The sequence below is a fragment of the Acipenser ruthenus genome, chromosome 40, assembly GCF_902713425.1.
Source record: "Acipenser ruthenus chromosome 40, fAciRut3.2 maternal haplotype, whole genome shotgun sequence".
Taxonomy (NCBI): Eukaryota; Metazoa; Chordata; class Actinopteri; order Acipenseriformes; family Acipenseridae; genus Acipenser; species Acipenser ruthenus.
The window spans coordinates 6,535,102-6,556,195 of record NC_081228.1 but is presented as its reverse complement, the minus strand read 5'-3'; the positions used below and the strand labels follow the sequence as shown (position 1 = coordinate 6,556,195).

General features: G+C 45.8%; 1 protein-coding gene across 1 annotated transcript; it reads left to right on the top strand.

Annotated features, from left to right (window-relative positions):
- The first annotated feature begins 237 nt into the window (after positions 1–237).
- On the top strand, positions 238–20,503 carry LOC131708120 (suppressor of tumorigenicity 14 protein homolog). Its single transcript, XM_059010304.1, has 19 exons — positions 238–802; positions 8,226–8,382; positions 8,899–9,029; positions 9,146–9,216; positions 10,087–10,247; positions 10,813–10,839; positions 11,101–11,335; positions 12,343–12,485; positions 12,655–12,752; positions 13,038–13,147; positions 13,587–13,717; positions 14,178–14,282; positions 14,761–14,868; positions 15,168–15,281; positions 15,674–15,796; positions 16,246–16,429; positions 16,916–17,187; positions 17,599–17,732; positions 18,505–20,503. The coding sequence occupies exons 1-19, from the start codon at positions 749–751 to the stop codon at positions 18,664–18,666; spliced, it is 2,520 nt and encodes an 839-aa protein (XP_058866287.1). The 5' UTR covers positions 238–748; the 3' UTR covers positions 18,667–20,503.
- The last annotated feature ends 591 nt before the right edge of the window (positions 20,504–21,094 follow it).

Below are 21,094 nucleotides of genomic sequence, written 5' to 3'. Positions count from 1 at the left end.
GATGTCAATTCATGTTGAGCAAAAAAAGTGAACCAACAACAACACCGGTCGCTCTTGAAAAACAAATTTCCCGGTGTGTGTAACTAAAATACTGTATAAATATTAATATACTGAGTGTCGAGGCTTTCTTCCAGTGACGCTCCCACCTGTGGAGAGGCAGTGTGACACTAGGCGTGGGGAGGGCTTGGTATCACCTCTCGTATCTGGTTTAGGGATGGGGGGGGGAGGGTGTTCTCTGTCTCTCGGACTCCAGCCACGCCCCAGCTCACCTGTACACGGAAGCAGCAGGTATTCTCGAGAGATCCGGAGGGGCCGCGCCTGAAAAACACTGCAGGCAGGCGGAAGAGCTTCTGGGTCACAAACCAATAAACAACACGAAAACGGTCGGAGGGGAACAAAAACGACCCCGATCGCAAATCTGTGTTCATTACACTACTTCCCACACTCTGGATTACGGGATCTTTCCGGGCAGTCTCTCCGGAGTTTGTTTTTGCTTGCGTAGTTTGTTTTGTAGTTTTCTTGAACCTGTTTGGGTAAGCTGCACCTGCAGCCGACTCACCTGAAACTTGAGCAAAACAAAGCCCGTACAAAATGAGACACAAAGGCCGGCTGTTGAAGTGACACCCTCATATTTACAGAAAGGAGAGCACGATTGTAAATACAAACCTTACATGAAAAAAAAAAACACTTTAAATATATATTATAATTTTCCGTGTGTGGTTTGGAACAGGATCAGCCAGCTTCTCAAATGAACAAAATGGATTACTTAGATTCCGGAATGAGATACAACCCTAAATCTGGGGTAAGTCTGTTTTTAAAAGTAATATGTGTTTATTATTTTTTCAATGGCGTCTCTAAGCAACATGATGTCGTTCATTCACGTATTTATACAAAATCCCTCACATTCCTAATTACAGCTCCTCTTTAAAAATACTTTCTCTTAAAGTGAGGAACTTTGTTTACCAATTTCCACAAAGGCTAATGTTGTTTAGTCAGCATCTCTCATTGAAAGGGACAGCTTAAAACACATTGGTATTAATACAGTGTGTATATATATATATATATATATATAGATATATATATATATAGATATATATAGATATAGGGATAGCTCTCTCTCTCTCTCTCTCTCTCTCTCTCTCTCGATAGATAGATAGATAGATAGATAGATAGATAGATATGTAGATGTAGATATATTATATAATACATAGACGGCTGAACCTCGTCTTCTTTAAAATTAGCATCACAAGGGTATCCGTGTATTACAAAAAGTAACAGATGGGCCTCTTCAGTGAGTTACAGGAAAACAATTCCATCTCGGGTCTCTGTGACAGCTTATAAACTAGTCGACCTTCGCTCTCGTAATTTATGACGTCACAGAAACCCTGGATGGAGTTATTTTCCTGTAACTCACTGAAGCCCATCTATTATATGGGGGTGGGGTGGTTTGGGATAATGGCTTTCATCTCTGGGACCTGAACCGAAGCAACAAGCGAGGGGACAGAATATTAAAGGCCTTTGCACCAAAACGCATTAAAAAAAGATATATAACTAGTAACAAAACACCATTTTCTCATGTTTGCCATGTTACACACTGCAGTTTGGATCCTGATGTGTCAGGAATTATAAAGGTGCTTTGAGAGTCTGCAGTGCACCTGTGTAAGTAATTCAATGTGATAGCAGTCTCTGTGAACCTGCACTGAAGAACAAATACCTGCAGATCAGCGTTTGTAGAAGATAATATTTGGGATACCTCCGCGCTTATGGGACATCTCACTTACATCTTCTGCCTGTATTTGAAGAGAAGACGGCTCACTGCTCAGGGATACCAAGTTATTGTGTGGGGTACAAAGGGCAGCAATGGGCCCGCGCAAGGCCAGACTCTTTCTCCATTTGAACCCAATGATAATGAAGTCGGTCCAGGCATTCCCTGCTTATCGGATGCTTTCTCAAATTTTTTTTTTTTTTTTGATTGGTTAGAGCACACGAAAGTGTTTCTCAGAATTGCTGGGGCGCATTCCTGATCAAGGTGTGTCTTCCCATGTGGGGTTTCTAAGCAAGCTCTGTTGGAATGGTCAGGCCAGCAGATTGTTTTGTGGGAGAAGCGCACGAGAAACTCAAGTCGGGTAGACAAAGCGTTTTCGCTTGTTCCTATACCAGTGTAATAGTATTTCCGAAGACAATAGAGCTTACGAAATAAAACTTTAAAACCACAGGTACTGAAGTACTTATAAACCTCCCGCTGTTGCAAGCAGCCACATACAAGCTAGCATCTCTGTCCTTGTCCTGTATGTTTCACACTAGTCTGTTTGCTTTCACTCCAGGGTGACTTCCTCCCCTCTCTCTCCACCTCCCTCCTTGTGTAGCTGTGATTTACATCACAGAAGCTGTGTCTTTCCCCACAGTAAGCATGTGCCCTTGGGGTCGGGTGCTTTCCTTTACAGTGGCCTTCTTGGTCAGTTTGTGACACACAGCTCACCTAAAGGGTCGCTCTGGAAGCTCAGAATGGAGCTTGGCGCACCTGTAAATCACTAATAGAACGACGACGTTCCTGTGTGTAGCTCAAATAAGGAGGCTGCAGGGTTTCTGCAGCGTTAGTCGCACTTCCTTGTTTGAAATCACTCTGGGTGATAAAGACGTGAAGTGAGCAGATTTGAAACAGGAACGTGTAGCTGATTAAATACAAACCAGAGGATGAGGCTTGGGGATTGGAGAGCTGTCCGCCTCACCAGATGGGCTTGGCCTGCCTCTCTGATCCCCTGCACAGGGGTCTGCACTGTCAAGCACGGTAAATCACAAGTGTGCTGAAGCCACAGAAAATGTGCACTATGAGCACAACTGGCTTGTTAGAACAGTGCTTAATAAAGTAAACCATCAACCTAAATAACTCAAGAAGCGATCAATCTGACAGGTAACTGCTATATAAACGCATTAAATAAACCAATTTCATGGCATGTTAGTAAGGGATACGTGAGAACATAAGAGAAAGGACAAAATTAAATCCTGAATCGCCTTCCTTTCAGTGCCTACAGCGAAAATAGGATCCAAAAGCTCTTCATCCTCTTAATCAGGGACCTTGCCCCCGCTGGCGTAATCGCATTCACTCTCGTTCTCCAAAACTGACTGCACTGCAGCCTGCGCATCTGCCTTGCGTTTGCCGCTTGCTCACAAAATTAGCTCTCTGTATTCCCTCCTAACTACAAACTCATCCAGGTTCAGAGTTCGTCTAGCCTTCCCTTCAGTCCGCTGGACTGTTTTAAGCCTCTCTCTACACACAGATCACCTTGCAACGCTGTCTTAAATGATGCAGTGGAAAAACAAACCAGGCATCGCAGTGAAAGGGTGGGCCCGGGCGGCTCGGCATTGTAAGAGTTAAATACTGGACCCATGTTCTGAAAACCTGACACTCTGAGAATTCCACAAATAGAACTTCATGTGATGCAGGGAGTTGAAGGATTTTAAGGTCACAGGAGGTGTACAGTCCGTCTGTATGCTCTTCTGCTGTACAGCTCTCTCTGTGTGTAGTGATCCGCTGGGCTGTTGGTGCTGATCAGTCACCTGTCTGTGCAGATTGCTGGGCTGTGGGTCCTGATCAATCACCTGTCTGTGCAGATCGCTGGGCTCTGGGTCCTGATCAATCACCTGTCTGTGCAGATCACTGGGCTGTGGGTCCTGATCAATCACCTGTCTGTGCAGATTGTTGGGCTCTGGGTCCTGATCAATCACCTGTCTGTGCAGATCGCTGGGCTCTGGGTCCTGATCAATCAGCTGTCTGTGCAGATCGCTGGGCTCTGGGTCCTGATCAATCACCTGTCTGTGCAGATCGCTGGACTCTGGGTCCTGATCAATCACCTGTCTGTGCAGATTGTTGGGCTCTGGGTCCTGATCAATCACCTGTCTGTGCAGATCGCAGGGCTGACTGTGTTTTGGGATGACTCATGTTTATCTTGGTTTCAGTTTGCTGTGGTGCAGCACGTCCCCTCCCCTGTTTGTCAACACTCCCCAGTGTAACGAGTGTCCGCTCGCACCCCAAACACACACACCCCAGTGTAACGAATTGGAATTGAATTGATTTTAAGAAGGAATTGTAACTGACTAAAAAGGAATTGACCCTGACCGTAACATCCCTTCTTTAAAACAAAGAAACTTGCCAAGGACGATTTGGTCAACTCCCTGTCCATGTGTGTGTTTTTTGTTTTTATATATATAAATGTTTCTTTACAGAAAATGAGCTGTACCTTTAGATCCTGTGCAGTACACGGCTTGTATGTTGAAAAGTAAACTAATCTCCTGATGGCGTGTCGCTGCTGGTGGTCTCCCCTGCCTCTGAGCACCAAGCATGTGTTGATCTGAGCCACGATTTCCAGGCATGCAGAATCAAGGGAGAATGTTATTTTTAGGACAGGCTGGGCCGCCTTGGTGTCTGTGCCAAACGTTGTCAGTGTGTTTCATTGAAACTGGAATGTGGAAACAGGTTTTTATTTCTCTTGTTCGTAACGAGGAAGTTTGAAACTGAATACATTTTATTAGTACCAGGTCAGAACAAAGACTGAAAGCTGTTCTACCCCCCAGCAATATCTCTGCATTGTTTGAATACAAGCTCAGGGTCAGAGGTTGCGCTGAGATGTAACTAGTAGTTGTCGGTGAACCTGAATCCCACTCCAGGAATAGGAATAAGACTCCCATTGCGTAGCAGTTTGATCCATGCCTGGTTTTACTATGAGATACACCTGAGCTTGTTGCCTAGACGCTGTGGCTGGTCAAGCTTGTAGTAAAACTGGAATGGGTGACACAGCTATGCATTCGTTATTTCCATCCCTGTAGAAACTGCAACGCACGTGCCTTTATATAACATGTTTATTATTATTTGTAGTTTGTAAATACCATTGCAAAATGTGTAATTTCTCAGTCTAAAGTCCCACTGAGTCATTTCTAACAGCTCTCATCTTTGTGTATATCCTCCTTGTACAGTCTCATTGAATGGTTTCAGGAAATTCCTCTTTGTCATCAGGTCAGCCTCTTGAGTTTCACTAAAAAAAGAAACAAAAACCGTTTCCTTTTCAGTTACTGCAAACGTGAAACTTAATCCTGTATCTGACAATCCAGTCAGATAATGAACCCTGTTTACTCCACTGTAACCTGGGAGTTATTTATAGCAGGGATGGAAACAAGACTCCCACTGCATAGCAGTTTCATCCATTCCTGGTTTTACTAGGCGTTTAGTAAGACACATCTGAGCTTGTTACCTATACACTGGGGCCTAATCAAGCTCATAGTAAAACCTGGAATGGGTGAAACTGCTATGCAATAGGAGTCTTATTTCCCTGTATATAGGTTTTAACTGATAATAAATGAAATCGCCATTCATCCACTGAAAGAACACTACTGCTACTACTTAATTCCCTGAGCACGTTCCTGGCGCAGTTGACAGTATTTCGTTTCATTAAGAGATGCAGCACATACTGTGAGTCCCGTCTGTGCTGTGAATTGATTTCAGCAGTTCTCTCTCCACTACTACGTGTGGTAGTACTTTTGGGCAAGAAATGACAGACTGTGTATAAAAAAATAAAAACTTGTGACGGTACAGCACTTTCATGAATACCAAACATATTTCATTCACCAGGCTTTAAACACAAACAAGAAATACCCCAACAACTTATGAGGTAAAGCAAAACTCGTATCAAATTCTGTCCTGTGTTGACCAAGAGGAAGTGAAACCAGGGGGGTCCTAAAGGCTGCTGCACAGGAAGTGGACTGATAGTGTGGTGGCACAGTTAAATAAAGTGAAAACAACGACAGGAAAGAAAACGACCGTCAGCAAACGGGGTTCGTCTAGTAGAGAGTTAAAAACCTGTTTGCTTCTTACTTAAAACTCTTATTAAATGAACACGGGCACACCCACTGCTTACTGTGTTAGGGCTTTTAAAAGAGGAGATTTCACCTTGAGCAAGCTTTTAAACTTTGTCTCTGTTTTCTTTTTAAAGTTGTTGAATGGCAGATCCCAGACCCCACCCTCACACCCCCCCAAGCACTGCAAGCGTGCGCCTGCCAGTTCGGTTCATATACACCAGATCAAAGGAGTGCTAACCAAGGCTGCAATTCTACTCCTTTCCTGTTATAGAGACCAGCTTTCCGGTTAGGTGGTTATCTGTGAAGTGACTTGGTTAGCACATTCAATAGTGCAAATCATTGTTTCAGAAGTTTCAGAATCTGTGAATGTCTCGAGGTGCCTGTCCACTCTCATGGGGCATCCTGTGATGCTAGTTTTACCCCCTTTCCTAGTGCTGAAGATATCTGCGTTCTTTGCAGTGGAGTTATTTTGCCCACACTCATTTCAGATGCTTGAATCCTGTTCTTCAGATAAGAAGTTTCTTGATTGTGTTTCACCCGGTCGTTGGGCAAACTGTCTTCCTGGTAAACGCTCCAGGTGGCATTGTTTGCAGAGCATAAACTCTCCGCTGGAGACGGGGAAAGTGCACAGAGAAGATTAGCTGAATCATTGCCTGTGATCAGTGCCCTGTTTTCATGTCTTTCAGAGAGAGAGAGAGAGAGAGACTCTGCACTGCTTCAGCCAGCTCTACCTCTTGGGTTCATTTTTGCTCTGCTGCACCTCACCCTCTAATTAAATAGCAATGAACTCCAAGCCTGATCTAAATCCGTGAAGAGGACATATTTGTTTATTAGAATAGTGTAAGAAAGGAATCACTTCCTCATAACATAAGCAGGTCAAACGGTCTCGCTGCAAGCTTGCATAGCTGAGGCCCTCTGAGGAGCCGTATGCACACTCACCTCCACACAGGTCATACTGGGGCTGTGCTGCCCTAGCTTGCCACCGTGCAGCAATAATTACGGGTCATTTCTTAAGTCGTTGTCAATGCCTTTTGTTTTCCAAACAATGTCGGCAGTGTTCTTGTTGCTGTGCCGAATTGTATAACGATACATTTCTTTTTATTGCTAGTGATTGAGTTGAATGATTCAAAACCGATTCTATTGTGTTGTGTCGCACCTTCTAGACACTGAAGAACAAACAAAAAAACATCCTGGGGCAAGGGAGGCAACCCCCAACTATAATTGCTGATACACTAAAAGGGTTTGGCATAAAAGCTTTTGAACAAGAAGTTAACTCGAAGCTGGTATGGATTTTTGACTTTAAGCCAGTCGCTCTTAATTTACTTTAAGTTCTCTTCTGTGTTTGATGACTGTGTGGAACTGCCTGCACTTTAATACCTCGGTTTTGTGAATCGCGTGCCCTGTGTGTTTGTGTGCAGCATGCTGCAATGACTCCCATAACCAGAATAACAAGCCCCTGCCTGCAGGAAATGCATTGCTTTGATTAGCCCGTGTTGATATCATTTGCGACCCAGCCTTCATCTCGTCGGTGCGTTTCAGAGACTTGTAGTTTCACTCCAAGTCACCAATCTGCTGTTTTCGTTCAGTTGGTACCGTGGTGGTGTATCTTTGGAAGGAAAACATTGCTCATCACCTCAATTTGGCTGTGTTCCCTGAAGCAGCGCACTCCCCCAAACGAAGGCTTTGTTACAGTGTGCTCGGTGATCCGCGTGGATAGCACCTGTCTGACCGGTTCACTTGCTTGGAGGGGAAGTCATTATTCCACTATCCCTCTCTCCACCCTCCGTATCGAGACTAAAGTCGTGGAGGGACAGAAACCACTGTGAACAGAGAAGCTCTGTATCTACAGCATTGGAACAGGACACATCCTGCACTCCTAAGAGATAGCAGCTGTATTGTAGAGTGCTTTGATGAAAAGGAAATAATAATGAACAAAAACTCAACGTGCATGTCACTCTGTAGCTGTTCTCATACAAAACTTTTGCAAAGATGCCAAGATCAGATCATCCAAGTAAGTTTTGAAAACGAATCTGGAGTGATGTTCTGTTAATGCCCATTCCACGATACATGTGCTACAGCTTGGAGACGCCCTCCTGCATTGTAATGTCAGCTGAAAACCTGGTGTAACACAAGTTATGTAGCCAAAAGCTTCCTAAAGGAACATGTTCTTGATCAACATTTTGAAACTCATGAGGAGTGATTTTCAGAGTCCTTAATGCTGCTGTAACACACATACAGGCCTTAAATGCATTCTTGTGAATATTCTTGGACTATTTTATCACGATCGTTTCCTTTCTGTGCGAGTGACGCTGGCTCGCTGTAATTGATTCGGAGGTGTCCTGTGCTCTGCTTCTCCTAACCGCGCTGTTTTGCAGGATGACAGCTGGGACACGGGGGTGCAGTTCCTGCCTGCCTCAAACAGCAAGAAGCTGGAGAAGAAGGGACCCAAGAAGGCGCTGGCCATCGTGGCCGTCCTGGTGTTCATCACTGTCCTGTCTGTGATGACCGGATTGCTGGTCTGGCATTTCCACTGTGAGTAACTCCGGGGATGAAACTACCGGGAGGTCCGCTGCTAAAGCAGCTGGAGATGCAGGTCATGTTTTTACCAAGCTGCTTTCATGAGTGTTGCTTGAACATGGCTTAAGCTACTAATGAATAATAATGCTGGACGATGGGATGAGCGGTCTGTCTAGGGCAGGGGTGCCCAATCCTGGTCCTGGAGGGCCGATGTCCCTCCTGGCTTTTGTTGCAACTGTGCCCTAAATTACTTAATTGGTCCAATCAAGCCCTTATAGAAGCTTAATCGGTCCAATTAATCAATTTAGTGTACAGTTTGAACAAAAACCAGGAGGGCATTGGCCCTCCAGGACCAGGATTGGACACCCCTGGTCTAGGGCGTTCCTAGTCCTGGAGATCACACAGGGACCTGAAGTATTTGGCCCTGCTGTATCCATACGTAGCAATGTTTTTACTGTAATGTTGTTTAAACATACTTGCTGTGAGTCCTCATCACGTGCTCTCCAGTTAGTATTTTCTGTTCTTTCTCAGTCCGCAAAGAGATGAAGGTGTTCAAGATGTACGCCGGCACCATGCACATCACCAGCGAAACTTTCCAGGATGCCTACGAGGATTCTGCCAGCCCGGAGTTCAGTGCTCTGGCTGCCAAGGTGCAAGACCAGGTTGGTTTCACCAGTCTGGATCCATCACCGCGTTCACAGATGTGTTTCCACCACAATGCTTTCGCACGCCTTCCTCACTGTCTGGCATTCCTGTGATTTCTGTTTTTTCTTTCCAGCTTAAAACATTGTACTCGAACACGCCCCAGCTGGCCAGGTACTACGTTCGGTCGACAGTCAATGCCTTCAGGTATGTGCAACTCCATCGAAACACAGGAGCTAAGATACCAGGGATAGGGTGACCTCATGCATCAAGATTCCAAGATACAGGTTTCTCGCAGTGCATTCTGGTAGTCTTGTGTGTCTCGCAGAAAAGAGACAGATGAAAGGAACCTGAATGCATTGGACCCTGGACTGTCCGAAGGAGCTGTTTTAAACTTGCTGTAGGGATCCATTCAATCGATGTTAATATCGTTTAAATCATAATAGGACCCCCATGGCGTTTTAGGTATGTCCACAGACAGAAATGCACAATACGGTACAGAACGATACAGCTTAGACTTGCGTATAGCTCACGTACACATCACTGCACTGTCAGATGCTTGAATTCATAACCTTGGCACACAAAGCAGGATCCTATATTAAGGCTCCTAAACCCTGGTGTTTAGTTGGGTGTGTGCAAAAACTCTTTCGCGGAACTGTCTTAATAAAGTATTTATCATCAGGTAGTCAATAAATCCATTCATTAACGTGTTGATTTCAAAACAAGAAAAGCTGTCCTTCCCTCACCTTGACAACTGAGTATCAATCAATGGCAATTAACTTCTGCACTTTTAAAAGCCGATGGGAAGATCATTTTCCTCTCCTCCGGGGTGCTGATATTGCTGTAGTGGCATACCGAGGCTGCAAACTGTCAATGGATTTATTGAATACCTGCTGATCAATACTTCTAAAAGACAATTCCGAGTGCGAGTTTACAACTCTAGTATGTAGTCCCGCTGCTTAGACCCCGTTGTGTTGTAAATACCCTTTTGATTTGTTCCCTAATAACGTAGAGTGAAAATAATTAATAAAAACTAGCACCTGAAGTCCTTGCTAATCCTTCCCTCCCCCCCGGCAGTGAAGGGTCTGTGATTGCCTACTACATCTCGGAGTTCGACGTGCCAGCAAATCAGGAGGCAGCAGTGGACTCTGCCCTGGCAGAGATCGGAAAAAAACTTCTCCGTGGCCAGAGGAAGCTCGCACCCGAGCAGCTGAGAGTGGGCGAGATGGTGACTCTCCGTGAGTAAACCCCCCCCGCACTCCAAGGGTTAAGAGACTTTTTAAAATCCGTTCCCAATTCCTTCGAATGAATTTTAGAGACCTGGTAATTGTTGTGATTTGTTCAAAGGCTTTCATTTGAAGCCCGTTCATTGACTGACGGTGACTTCAATTGAAGTAATGTGTTGCCGCTGTGAGAAGCTCATTTGACAGACTGCTGCTGCTTACAATTTTGATCAGCGATGTGTTGGAATTGGGATGGGATTTGGGAGCTGATTTTTAAAAAGGAATTGGAATTGAAAAACAAAAATTGACCCCAGCCTTGGTCTTGAATTGAACTTGTCTGGTTCGAAACCATTTCATCACGTCTAATCGTGTTGAGATTTCTCGTTCGCTATTTGCTGTCTGTCATACGAAGAGCTTCAAGATTCCAATGGGGATGTGATTTCTAATGCTTATTAAAAGCGACCTATTGTTCAAGCAGATAAATAGACAAACACACCTTCATACTTATTACGCATTGTATGATATCTCAAACTATAAGCAAAATCACAACGGCTCTTTCCTTTCTCTCCTTGTTTTTCAGCTGTGGATCCGCGAATGGCTCGCAACAGTAAGTAACCAGCTCCTCCCTGTGTCTCTGATGTGTATGTAACAGGCAAGGGTGCACAGTTCCCTGAAGTAGTTTGTTGAACCAATTTGCCCACCTTCTAGGTCAAAATCGTTCATGTTAATTATTTAATGATCCCTATAAAATGTGGAGGATTCTGGACCTCAAGTACCGGATTGTGATATACAATACAGAATGCATTCCATGAGGTATTGTCGTTGCACCCCAGTTAATCAGCAATCTCTCTCTCTCTCTCTCTCATAGATAAGTGCAGCTATAACCTCCATGCCAAGCCAGGTGTGACTGACAGCCTGAGTTCTCCAGGGTTTCCCAACAGTCCTTACCCAACGGACACCCACTGCCTGTGGAGGCTGCGGGCCGACCCCGGCTACGTGCTCAAGCTGAACTTCATCACCTTCAGCCTGGAGGACGACTGCAGCAAAGACTTTGCCCGTGTGTACGACTCGCTGGGACCGCTGGAGACACGCGTGCTGACAGAGTAAGCAGCAGGGCTCTGTCCATGAATCCTTTCCACGGGAATCGGGAGACACGAACAGAAGCGTGTCCTCTTTTTTTTTTTTTTTTTTTTTAAAACTCAGCTCACTGCTGCCGTCCCTGCGCTGACTTGGGAGCGGTGAAGACGAACATGCGCTGTCCTCCGAAGCGTGTGCCGTTAGCCCACGCTTTAACACACTGCAGACTCACCATGAAGCCACCCAGAGCTACAGCGTCGAAGGACAACGCAGCTCCCGGGCAGCTTACAGGCAAGCCCGCAGGCGCCGTGCCAGACCACAGGGGTCGCTGGTGCGCGGTCAGCCGAGGACACCCTGACCGACCTAACCCTCCCTCACCGTGGGCGAAGCACGGCCAGTTGTGCGCCGCCCCCTGGGAGCTCCCGTCCTCGGTCGGCAAAGGAATAGCCTGGACTCGAACCGGCGACGTCCAGACTATAGGACACATCCTGCACTCCACACGGAGCGCCTTTACTGGATGCGCCACTCGGGAGCCCTACCCGTGCTTTTTGAATGCCGGATACACGTGGCTTGTAGTTTCTGTGAACAGGAAACAGTCCACACGTTTTTAAATTATCATTTTCTCTCTTTTCACATCATTGAAATGTAGCCCAGCAGGAGCGTCGCCTGCATATTGTGATAATGTAATGCATCGTGGTCTACGGTTATCGTTACAAGCAGATACATTTGCAGGTAACCTTTAAACAGACAGAGACAGAAAGATGGATGGACAAGCAGGTCCACTCTTAGCACAATAAGGATTTCTATATTGAGATGGTCAGTTTAGGAAGGAGGAAAGCGCAGTGTGATGTCTCTTCCCAGTCCCAGAATATCAGTATTATTATTATTATTATTATTATTATTATTATTATTATTATTATTATTATTTTTATTTATTTCTTAGCAGACGCCCTTACCCAGGGCGACTTACAGTTGTATACAAAAAATCCATTCTGAATTCTGACACGACGTTGATGTTGTTTTTTGCCTTTAGGAAGTGCGGGACTTTCTCCCCCTCTCAGCCCCTGGTCTTGATCTCATCTGGGAACGTCATGCTCCTGGCTCTGGTCACAGATGACAATAGGAATTTCCCAGGATTCAAAGCGGAGTACAGCCAGATTCCCAAGGATAGCAACGGTAATTCTGACTTTTTATTGGTGGGATAAGGTATTTCTTGTTGTAGCTTCTGCTACAAACAGAAGGACAGCTACACTTGAATTTTCCTGGGTTCAAAATCGGATGTGAATTTGGAGTCTGTTTGTGTTTAAACACTCGTGTTCGCTTCTCCTTGTGTTTCCATTGCCAGCCTGCGGCGGTCAACTCACTGGGAGCAACGGCACGTTCACCTCCCCCAACTACCCAGCGTTCTACTCCGCAAGCATGGACTGCACCTGGAAAATCCAGGTAAGAGGAGCAAGGCTTTGCATCCCACATCCACTGTGAAATCAAAAACGCAAAACGGCAGAACCATTCGTCTGTTCAATAGATTGATTTATTGATTATTAATAATAATTAATAAGAAAATAATTCTACAACATGATTATACATACTGTGTTACAATAACTTATGTTTTTATCAAACGCTTGTTTCCAATCACCTAACCTGCACCACCTAGTTTAAATCCGGTCAGGCATTACCCGTCGCGTAAAGTGCCCTTCATTGATTATTTGAGTACTTTCTGTATCCAAGGTGGCTGCGGGTTTGAGCGTCAAGGTGACTTTCACGAAGTTCCTGATGAGCGAACCTGGGGTGAAACTCAAGAGCTGCACGAAGGACTACGTGGAGATCAACACGCAGAGGTGAGGCACGCACACGTGAAACGCCCTGTGAGCCAGCGACTGCTGGACAGAAACACCGAAGAGCACGCTCTGCATTTGTGACTGCCTGTTCAAGCTACCCCGTTCATTCACTTGCTTTTGACCAAAACAATAAACGAATCCATTCTGGGGTTTGCTGTCTGTTAAGAGTTGTTGATGCAGGTGTTTCCTGTGGATGTGTGATGGCTGCTGAAAGGACGCTGGTCCATAATGCATAAGAGCAAACCTCACGGCTCGCGCGGGTTGCAGTTTATCTTCGCTTTTAAAGTTCTTTGCTGGCGGCGACTCGGTCGCGGTAAAACTACCAAATCAAATCAGTCTGATCATCGCATAAAGACTGCGGTGGTCCGCAGCGTTTGTGAAGAACTTGTGCAAACTGTGGTACTGGGGGCAGGTGAATCAATCTGTTTGTCTGACTCAGGTACTGCGGGGATGAGAAAATGCTGGTGGTCTCCAGCCAGACCAACGAGATGACCATCCGATTCCATTCCGACGCAACGTACGTGGACAGAGGCTTCGCTGCTCGGTACGAAGCCTTCGAACCTTCCAACCGTAAGTGCACAAACCCAGCTGACTCACACGAGACCAAGCAGAACACAGTACACCATTCCTATATTAGAGGTGGGCAGTCGAGGGCTTTGGGGTTGATTTCTAAACCTGTCAACAGGGGGCAGACTGGAGGCAACTGTGTGCCTGTTGATGGGTCACGCAATCATTTCTATGGCTATGGCTTTGCTATGGCCTTTCATTAGTTCTTGAGGGCATGAGAACCGAGACATTTGTAAAGGTTGAAAGCGGATTCCTGTGTATCTGTGTTCAAGGATCTGAATTTTCTACCCCTTGTATTACTATAAGAAAATAAGTCAAATAGACAATCCTTTTTTTTTCGGCTAGTGCCTCCTATGTATTTGACTTGTATAGCTTTACCTTCCGATGGAGTGTTTTGAGGTTATGGCTGATGAGAGTCCTGTATTAACCCCTGGTCCCTCTCCTCTCGTCTGCTCTCCTGCAGCCTGCCCTTCACAGTTTCACTGTGCGAACGACCGATGTGTCAGCGAGAAGCTGCGGTGTGACGGCTGGAATGACTGTGGCGACTCCAGCGACGAGCTCGCATGCAGTAAGTACCACACAGAACGATTAGAATCAACACCTGGGGGGAGAACACGGCGCCTGTCTGCACAGGTCCAGCTCAAGTGGGACAGGAGGGACCCCTTGAACCAAGCTTTTAAAATGAATTAAATTGGTCAGTGTCGTCATCCTTCATGCAGAAACGTCTGCATGCACACAGCACCGACTCACCCTCACCCTAACACACAGCCCTCTTCTCATTTCACATGTGGGTTATGTGTCTGTATCATCATCATCATCATCGATCTCCAAGTGGAGGAGACGCCTCTCTGGTCCTCTTGAGCCGGAATGACTCCCCTGCTAAATTACTTTGCTGTGCAGTGAATGCGTTTCCCATATTGTATCCCCTTGTATGACCTCTTTCCAGTCCCTTTAACAGGCGTGCATGGCGTGTTTTCCGTGCACTGTCTGGCATCCCCGCAGCACCCTAAACGCTCACCGTTTTGCATGTCTTTCTGTCCTCCCAGCTTGCAAGACGGACCAGTTTGCATGCAAGAACTCTCTGTGTAAACCCAAATTCTGGGTCTGTGACGGAGTCAATGACTGTGGAGATAACAGCGACGAGGAGCCCTGTGGTAAGTGCATGAAAGAGCACTGAACAACCGCAGAGAAATACCTGGGGAGACGCGTCGACCATACACTGATTAAAAAATAAATAAAATAAAATACAAAGATAAAAACTAATTCTAATCATTTTAGTTACGTGATTTAAAACCCACATTTTTGTCAGTCGCTTGTCTGCTAGGTTAAGTTGATAAATGTTATTATGTTCGGCCTCTTGCCTTATTTAATAAAAGGTCATTGTTTCTCAAGTGGCTGCACCAGTCTGTCTGGACCGCTGCCCCTCAGTAAACGTGCGAGTCTTGTTTCCCAGCCTGCAAGTCCGATCAAGCCAAGTGCAGAAACGGGAAATGCATTTCCAAGAAGATGTTTTGCGATCGCCGTGACGACTGCGGGGACGGCAGTGACGAATCCGAGTGCGACAACAGTAAGGAAACCTTCCCTTTCCCAGTACTCCCAGTGCTCTCGTACAGTAGAAAGAGTAGAAACATTGTTGCCAGTGCAATTAGTCACAGCCCCTTCTGCCAACCTACAAAAAAACTAATTTTGAAAATGTTCTCTTTCAGCAAGACAATATTTGACAGCTTTGTAATTCTTGGTTTGCTAGCTTCAGTTCTGCCTCGGGATCTGTTTTATTTTGTCTTGGGTGGGGTTGACCGTGTGGTATTGTGATTGCGTGTGTCACCGGGCAGATGGCGAGGGAATGTTTTAAATGCTATGCAGAAAGAGCCGGCTGGCGCGCAGAGGGGGGGGGGGGGGGGAAGAACACCAAGCTCATCCCACACATTCCTGATTGCTCGCTCTGTCTCGTCCCCTTAGCCGTGGTGATCGATTGCACGGAGTTCAGCTACAAGTGTAAAAACAACCAGTGCATCAACAAGAAGAACCCGGAGTGCGATGGGGTGGAAGACTGTGCCGATCGCTCCGACGAGGCCGCCTGCAGTGAGATTTTTATTACATTTCTGTTAAAGGCTCATTCTCCTGCTTGATGGAGCTGTGTAATAACCTTCTTCGTAACTGCACAAGCCGTACATGTTTCCTTTTGATTAACTGACATGTTGGCTTGTGTTTAGGAGATGCTTTATAAGGGGGATATGTGGCTCCTTTCACGTCTGGAGAGTTCAGATCCAGCTTCCTATACTGTAAATTGTTTGTGTTGCGATGCTGTGTAGGGCATCGCCTTGATATTCTCTGATCTTTTTCTGATCCATTTAAAAAAATCGTGTTCCAGTCCAGGTTTTACAGAGAGTAAAGGACCTGGTTAATCAATATAATAGAGAATCTGTGTAGGAACAAAGACCTGGACTGGACTTCCCGTTGTTGCTTGCCTCTCTTGTGTGTGCTGAAGTCCCGGGGACCCTGTTGTTCATTCTGCCTGTCTGCCTGTGCAGATTGCGGGACGCGTCCCTACAAGCACTCGCGCATCGTGGGCGGTCAGAACGCGGAGGAGGGGGAGTGGCCCTGGCAGGTCAGCCTGCACGTCAAGGGATCGGGACACACCTGCGGAGCTTCGGTCATCTCCAACCGCTGGCTGGTCACTGCCGCCCACTGCGTCCAGGACGACCTCAAAGTCAAGTAGGTGGACGGAGAAAGAGGAGGGGGGGAAGCAGCTGAGCCTGATTAGAGGGGCAGTAACGTTTGGTAGTGGACCATATTGAGAAGGTTCTTACCCAAAGGGCAACTACCAAGGTAATGCGCTCTAATCCGGTTTATTAGAATCCGATAAATTGTGCCATTTTATTTTCTTCCAATTTTTGAAATCGTAATCTTTTAATTACAGATTGATCTAATTTTTTTTTCAGTGTTTTAATCATTTGCATGGAACAGGATTTTCAAACTATTGACTTTACTGTTGAATTGTTCCACAGCGATAAACGGATTAAAGTCTAATTAAGCAATACAAATAAAATCTCTGTACAAAGTAAAGTCCACCTAAGTGGTTTTTTTTTCCGTCTAATTGAGAGCCTCTGGGCTGCTTTTGGAAGGAGCCTCTGGGAGGTGTGAAGCAGGGCTCTGTAGTTGAAGTCTTTCCTTCATGTAAAGCTGGCTTTGCCTCTGCAGGTATTCTCAAGCCAGCGTCTGGGAGGCCTACATGGGTCTCCATGCTCAGGGGCAGCTGGGCAAGTCAACGGTGAAGAGCAATATAAAGCGTATCATCCCTCACCCGAACTACAACACCTACACCTTCGACAACGACATCGCCCTCATGGAGCTGGAGAGTCCTGTTACCCTTTCCAGCGTAATCTGGCCCATCTGCCTCCCCGAATCCACCTTCGTCTTCCCAGCCGGCAAGTCGGTGTGGATCACGGGCTGGGGTGCCACCAAGGAAGGGGGTAAGAGATGGCGAGGAACTCTCTCACACACTCAAAGGCATAGACATGGAAGTCTGTCTATCACAGGCTAGACTAGTATTGAGGGAGGTAAGCGAGGGACACACGCTCACAAACTGATAGAGCTATAGAGACAGTCGCAGGCTAGGCACTGACGAAACGGTTGTTGTTAAATTCTTCAGGATTCGTACTGCTTTTGTAGATATGGATGAGACTCCAGGGATGGAAATAAGACTCATATTGCATAGCAGTTTCACCCATGTCAGGTTTTACTACAGGTTTAATTAGCCAGTGTATAGCTAACAGGCTCAGGTGTGATAGCAAAACCAGGAATGGATCAATCTGCTATGCAAGGGGAGTCTTATTTCCATCCCTTGACTTGATTTGTTTCGTGTTTGTCCCCGCTGTCTCTAGGCTTTGGTGCGACGGTGCTGCAGAAGGCTGAGGTTCGAATCATCAACGAGACGGTGTGCTCGAGTCTGATGTCTGACATCACTTCCCGGATGATGTGCGCCGGGGTCCTGACCGGGGGAGTGGACGCCTGTCAGGTACAGCCGGGAAAGAACCGGGTCACAGCGCTGCACGCAAACCACAAAGGGGCGACAGCGTTCCTCTGAAGAGTTCAAGGGGAGCGGGGAGCGTCTCGTCCAGTCAGAGGAGCGCACTGGGGGGTTCAATAGAGAGGGACTGGGTCATTCTGTGCCTGCCCTGGTACTCTTTGTATTTCAACAGACACACGTTTTGCCATTGAATTGATCACGTTTATTATTATTATTTTTTAAATGTAGCTTCTACTGAGGAAGCCGAAAGGCTCTGTCTTCTAGAAACGTTTGTCATTGTATTTATCAAGTTTATTTCCACATATCTGATGGTCGAGTAGGTATACATTAGTTAACTACTTTAGACCTGGGTCTGGTGGCTTAAAACTCCTTAAGCTTTAAGTTGAAGTGCATAACCCTTAAGGATACATGTCCCCTTATCTAGGGTATTGACTTATGTAACACTAAGGGGAAATGTAACTGTAGGTGTGTTATGCAACTGGCCCCAGGATGATGGCGATGGTCCAGTTCAGAAGAGTGTTATCCAGCCCTGGTGGTGTAGAGCGGCCTGACACGTCTGCAGTAGCAAGTAGAGAAGAAACTTTCTTTTCCACCACCGTTAATACGAATAGGAAGGCTGGAAGGTGTGCCAGGGAGAATGGTTTTGGATAGATTCCAATGACGATAGGAGCAGGGGTCTGCTTCTGAAGCTGGTGAAGGCTAAGAGGGTGGATTTTGAAACCATTTTGAAGCTAATCCAGCTTGTTTGTTACTTCCACAGGGTGACTCTGGGGGCCCCTTGTCCAGTATCGAGGCGAACGGGCGTCTGTTCCTAGCCGGAGTTGTGAGCTGGGGGGATGGCTGTGCTCGGAGGAACAAGCCTGGGGTTTACACCCGCGTCACGATGTACCGAGGCTGGATCACAGAGATCACAGGGGTGTGATCAGGGGGAGCGAAAAGGACAGCAGCAACCAGGCTGTGTATTACTGGGAACGGACCGTGGAATTCAAACCCACTGTGCTCATTATCCGCAACCTCGGAATGACAACCCGAAAGACACATTTTTACATTTTTTTTTCAGAAGAACGGACAGGTTAAAGGTTGTGTGTGTGTGTGTGTTTTTTTTTTAATTTTGTATAAATAAATCGAAATGTATTTTATCAAACAACAAGGAGATCATGCAATACAGATGTTTCACAGATGAAGCTGATTTTGTTTTTAGTCACGTTATATATATATATATGTTGTGTATGTACCTAGGAGATGATGTCGTTTGTGATTTGATATGGGTGGGGAAACCCATTCCAGGTTTTACTACTAGCTTGATTAGCCAGTGTGTATAGGTAACAGGCTCAGGTGGGACATCGTAGACTCATAGTAAAACCAGGAATGGATCTGCTGTGCACCGGGAGTCTTCTTTCCATCCCTGTAGTTAGATTAAGAAAACAAGGCTCTGCTACAGTGCAGTACTAGGGTCATGACATACGACCTCTCTTACAATAAGTCTCATTCTAGGGAGGGTGCTATTGGAACCAGCATTATTCAGACCTATCTTAAAAACGAAAGAGGTGTTGCTCTATATTACTTAATATAACCCTTTTCATGCTCGTGTCTAAGCTGTTGAGATCGTTACTGATGTTTTTTTAATACAATCCGTATGAAGGGATCTTGTCTATCACCTTGTGTTTTATTATTTTTATACTGATTTCCGTCGGGAGAATGCGTTGTATTTGTGGTAGGAGGCAGTAGTCTCAAAGGGGTGTTGTAAAGTGAGTTTATACTTGTGGTGTAACTTTTAGTGCTATTTGACCCTTTTTTTGGGGGGAGGGCGGGGGTGGTAGAGATGTACATCATCGCTATGAAAGGCAGTGATTTCTCCTCTCGCAGTGGGTGTCGAGTGCAGCTGGGTTGAGGCAGGGCAGGGGTGCAGAAGACCTTGCTCAACTCATCTGGGCTGTGTTGGCATGCCAGCAAAGCTGACCAGATCATGTGAAGGGTTAGCCTGTCTGTGAGCACAGAATCCTTATTAACTTCCATAACATCCCTGTACCATCACGGGGATATTTTAGTGAGCGTTTTAGTTACATTTCTGTTACCAGTGACACTTGATAAAACAAAGTGCCAAAACCTGCTGAACTAGCAGTGGGGTTTAATAAAATATGGAAAGCGCTGCGTGTATCGGTTCGAGGTGTTGGTACGAGACTGCCCCCCTGTGGTGTAATGAGGTAGTGCACTAGAAGGCATTACAATAACTGCTCATTCAAAGAGCACTTCAGATCTGGGATGGAAACCCTGTTGACCATTTAAAATCACCTTTTGAAAAGGAGTGTCCCTATATAAAAAATAAACTTTGTACTTTGTTTTGTATTTGAATGATTTGTATATGAACACGTGTATAAAGGAGATTCTGATCCCACCCATGTGCGTGGGTTGGGTTGGCATTCCCACTGTGCCTTATGAAAGTTAGCTCAAGGAGTGTGTACTGAAATGCATTGTGCGTCTGTCTGCAGAGGCAGCGAGTTTCATTATCTAATGCTTGTAGCTGTAGTAGAGTGTATTCAATTGATCTAAATACTGGCGCGACTGTAAAATAATTAAAGTGTGTGTTAGTTTCTTCCCTGGCTTATTTCTGCTTGTAATAATATGTAAAAACTTTCATGAACAAGATATTGTAATGTTTTTTTTTTATTGGTGGTTGGTATTGAGATCTGCCACTGTTTTTAAATCAATTGAACAGAACTCAGTAAGTCATTGAATCTAAATAAAATGACAGGAGCCGACTGGGTGTGTGTTTTCTGTGTTTTAAATGAAATTTAAGACCAAAATGTGCTCTTTGGATTTCACACAACCTGTAGCACACAGACCCGGTGCCTGCGTCTTAAACACAGGGAATTCATTGTTTTAAATGAAACAAAATGTGGAGAAATATATCCCGGATTGGCCTGCTGCTGTCTCCTTCTTTCTCTATTGTTTTTAAGGTTTATTAGAAGCAGGTCACTAGCTGTGGTTCTTGTGCCAGGGGTGTTTGTGTAGGATCGGGGCAGTATCCTTTTTGGAATTACCAGTACTTTTCATAATGCATCTACCCCTACGTGTCTCCGCTCGTAAAGGCATGGCCGTGTGGTATGCAGGGGGAGTCATACAGTCAGGGGAGCGCAGGTTCACGACCGGCCTGTGTGAAGTCGCCAGTCTTTGCTGGGGATTTCAGAGGAAGGCAAAACCATTAGGGACTGTTTCTTCTCCTCGTACTACAGCGGACCCTGCTGAGCTCGGAGCAGACACCTGCAGGGCTGCCCTTTGTCCTCCAGAGGCCGTTAGCTTCGCTGACCTCCGCTGACCTCCGCTCTGGAGTTCCTGGGCATAGAAGAGGA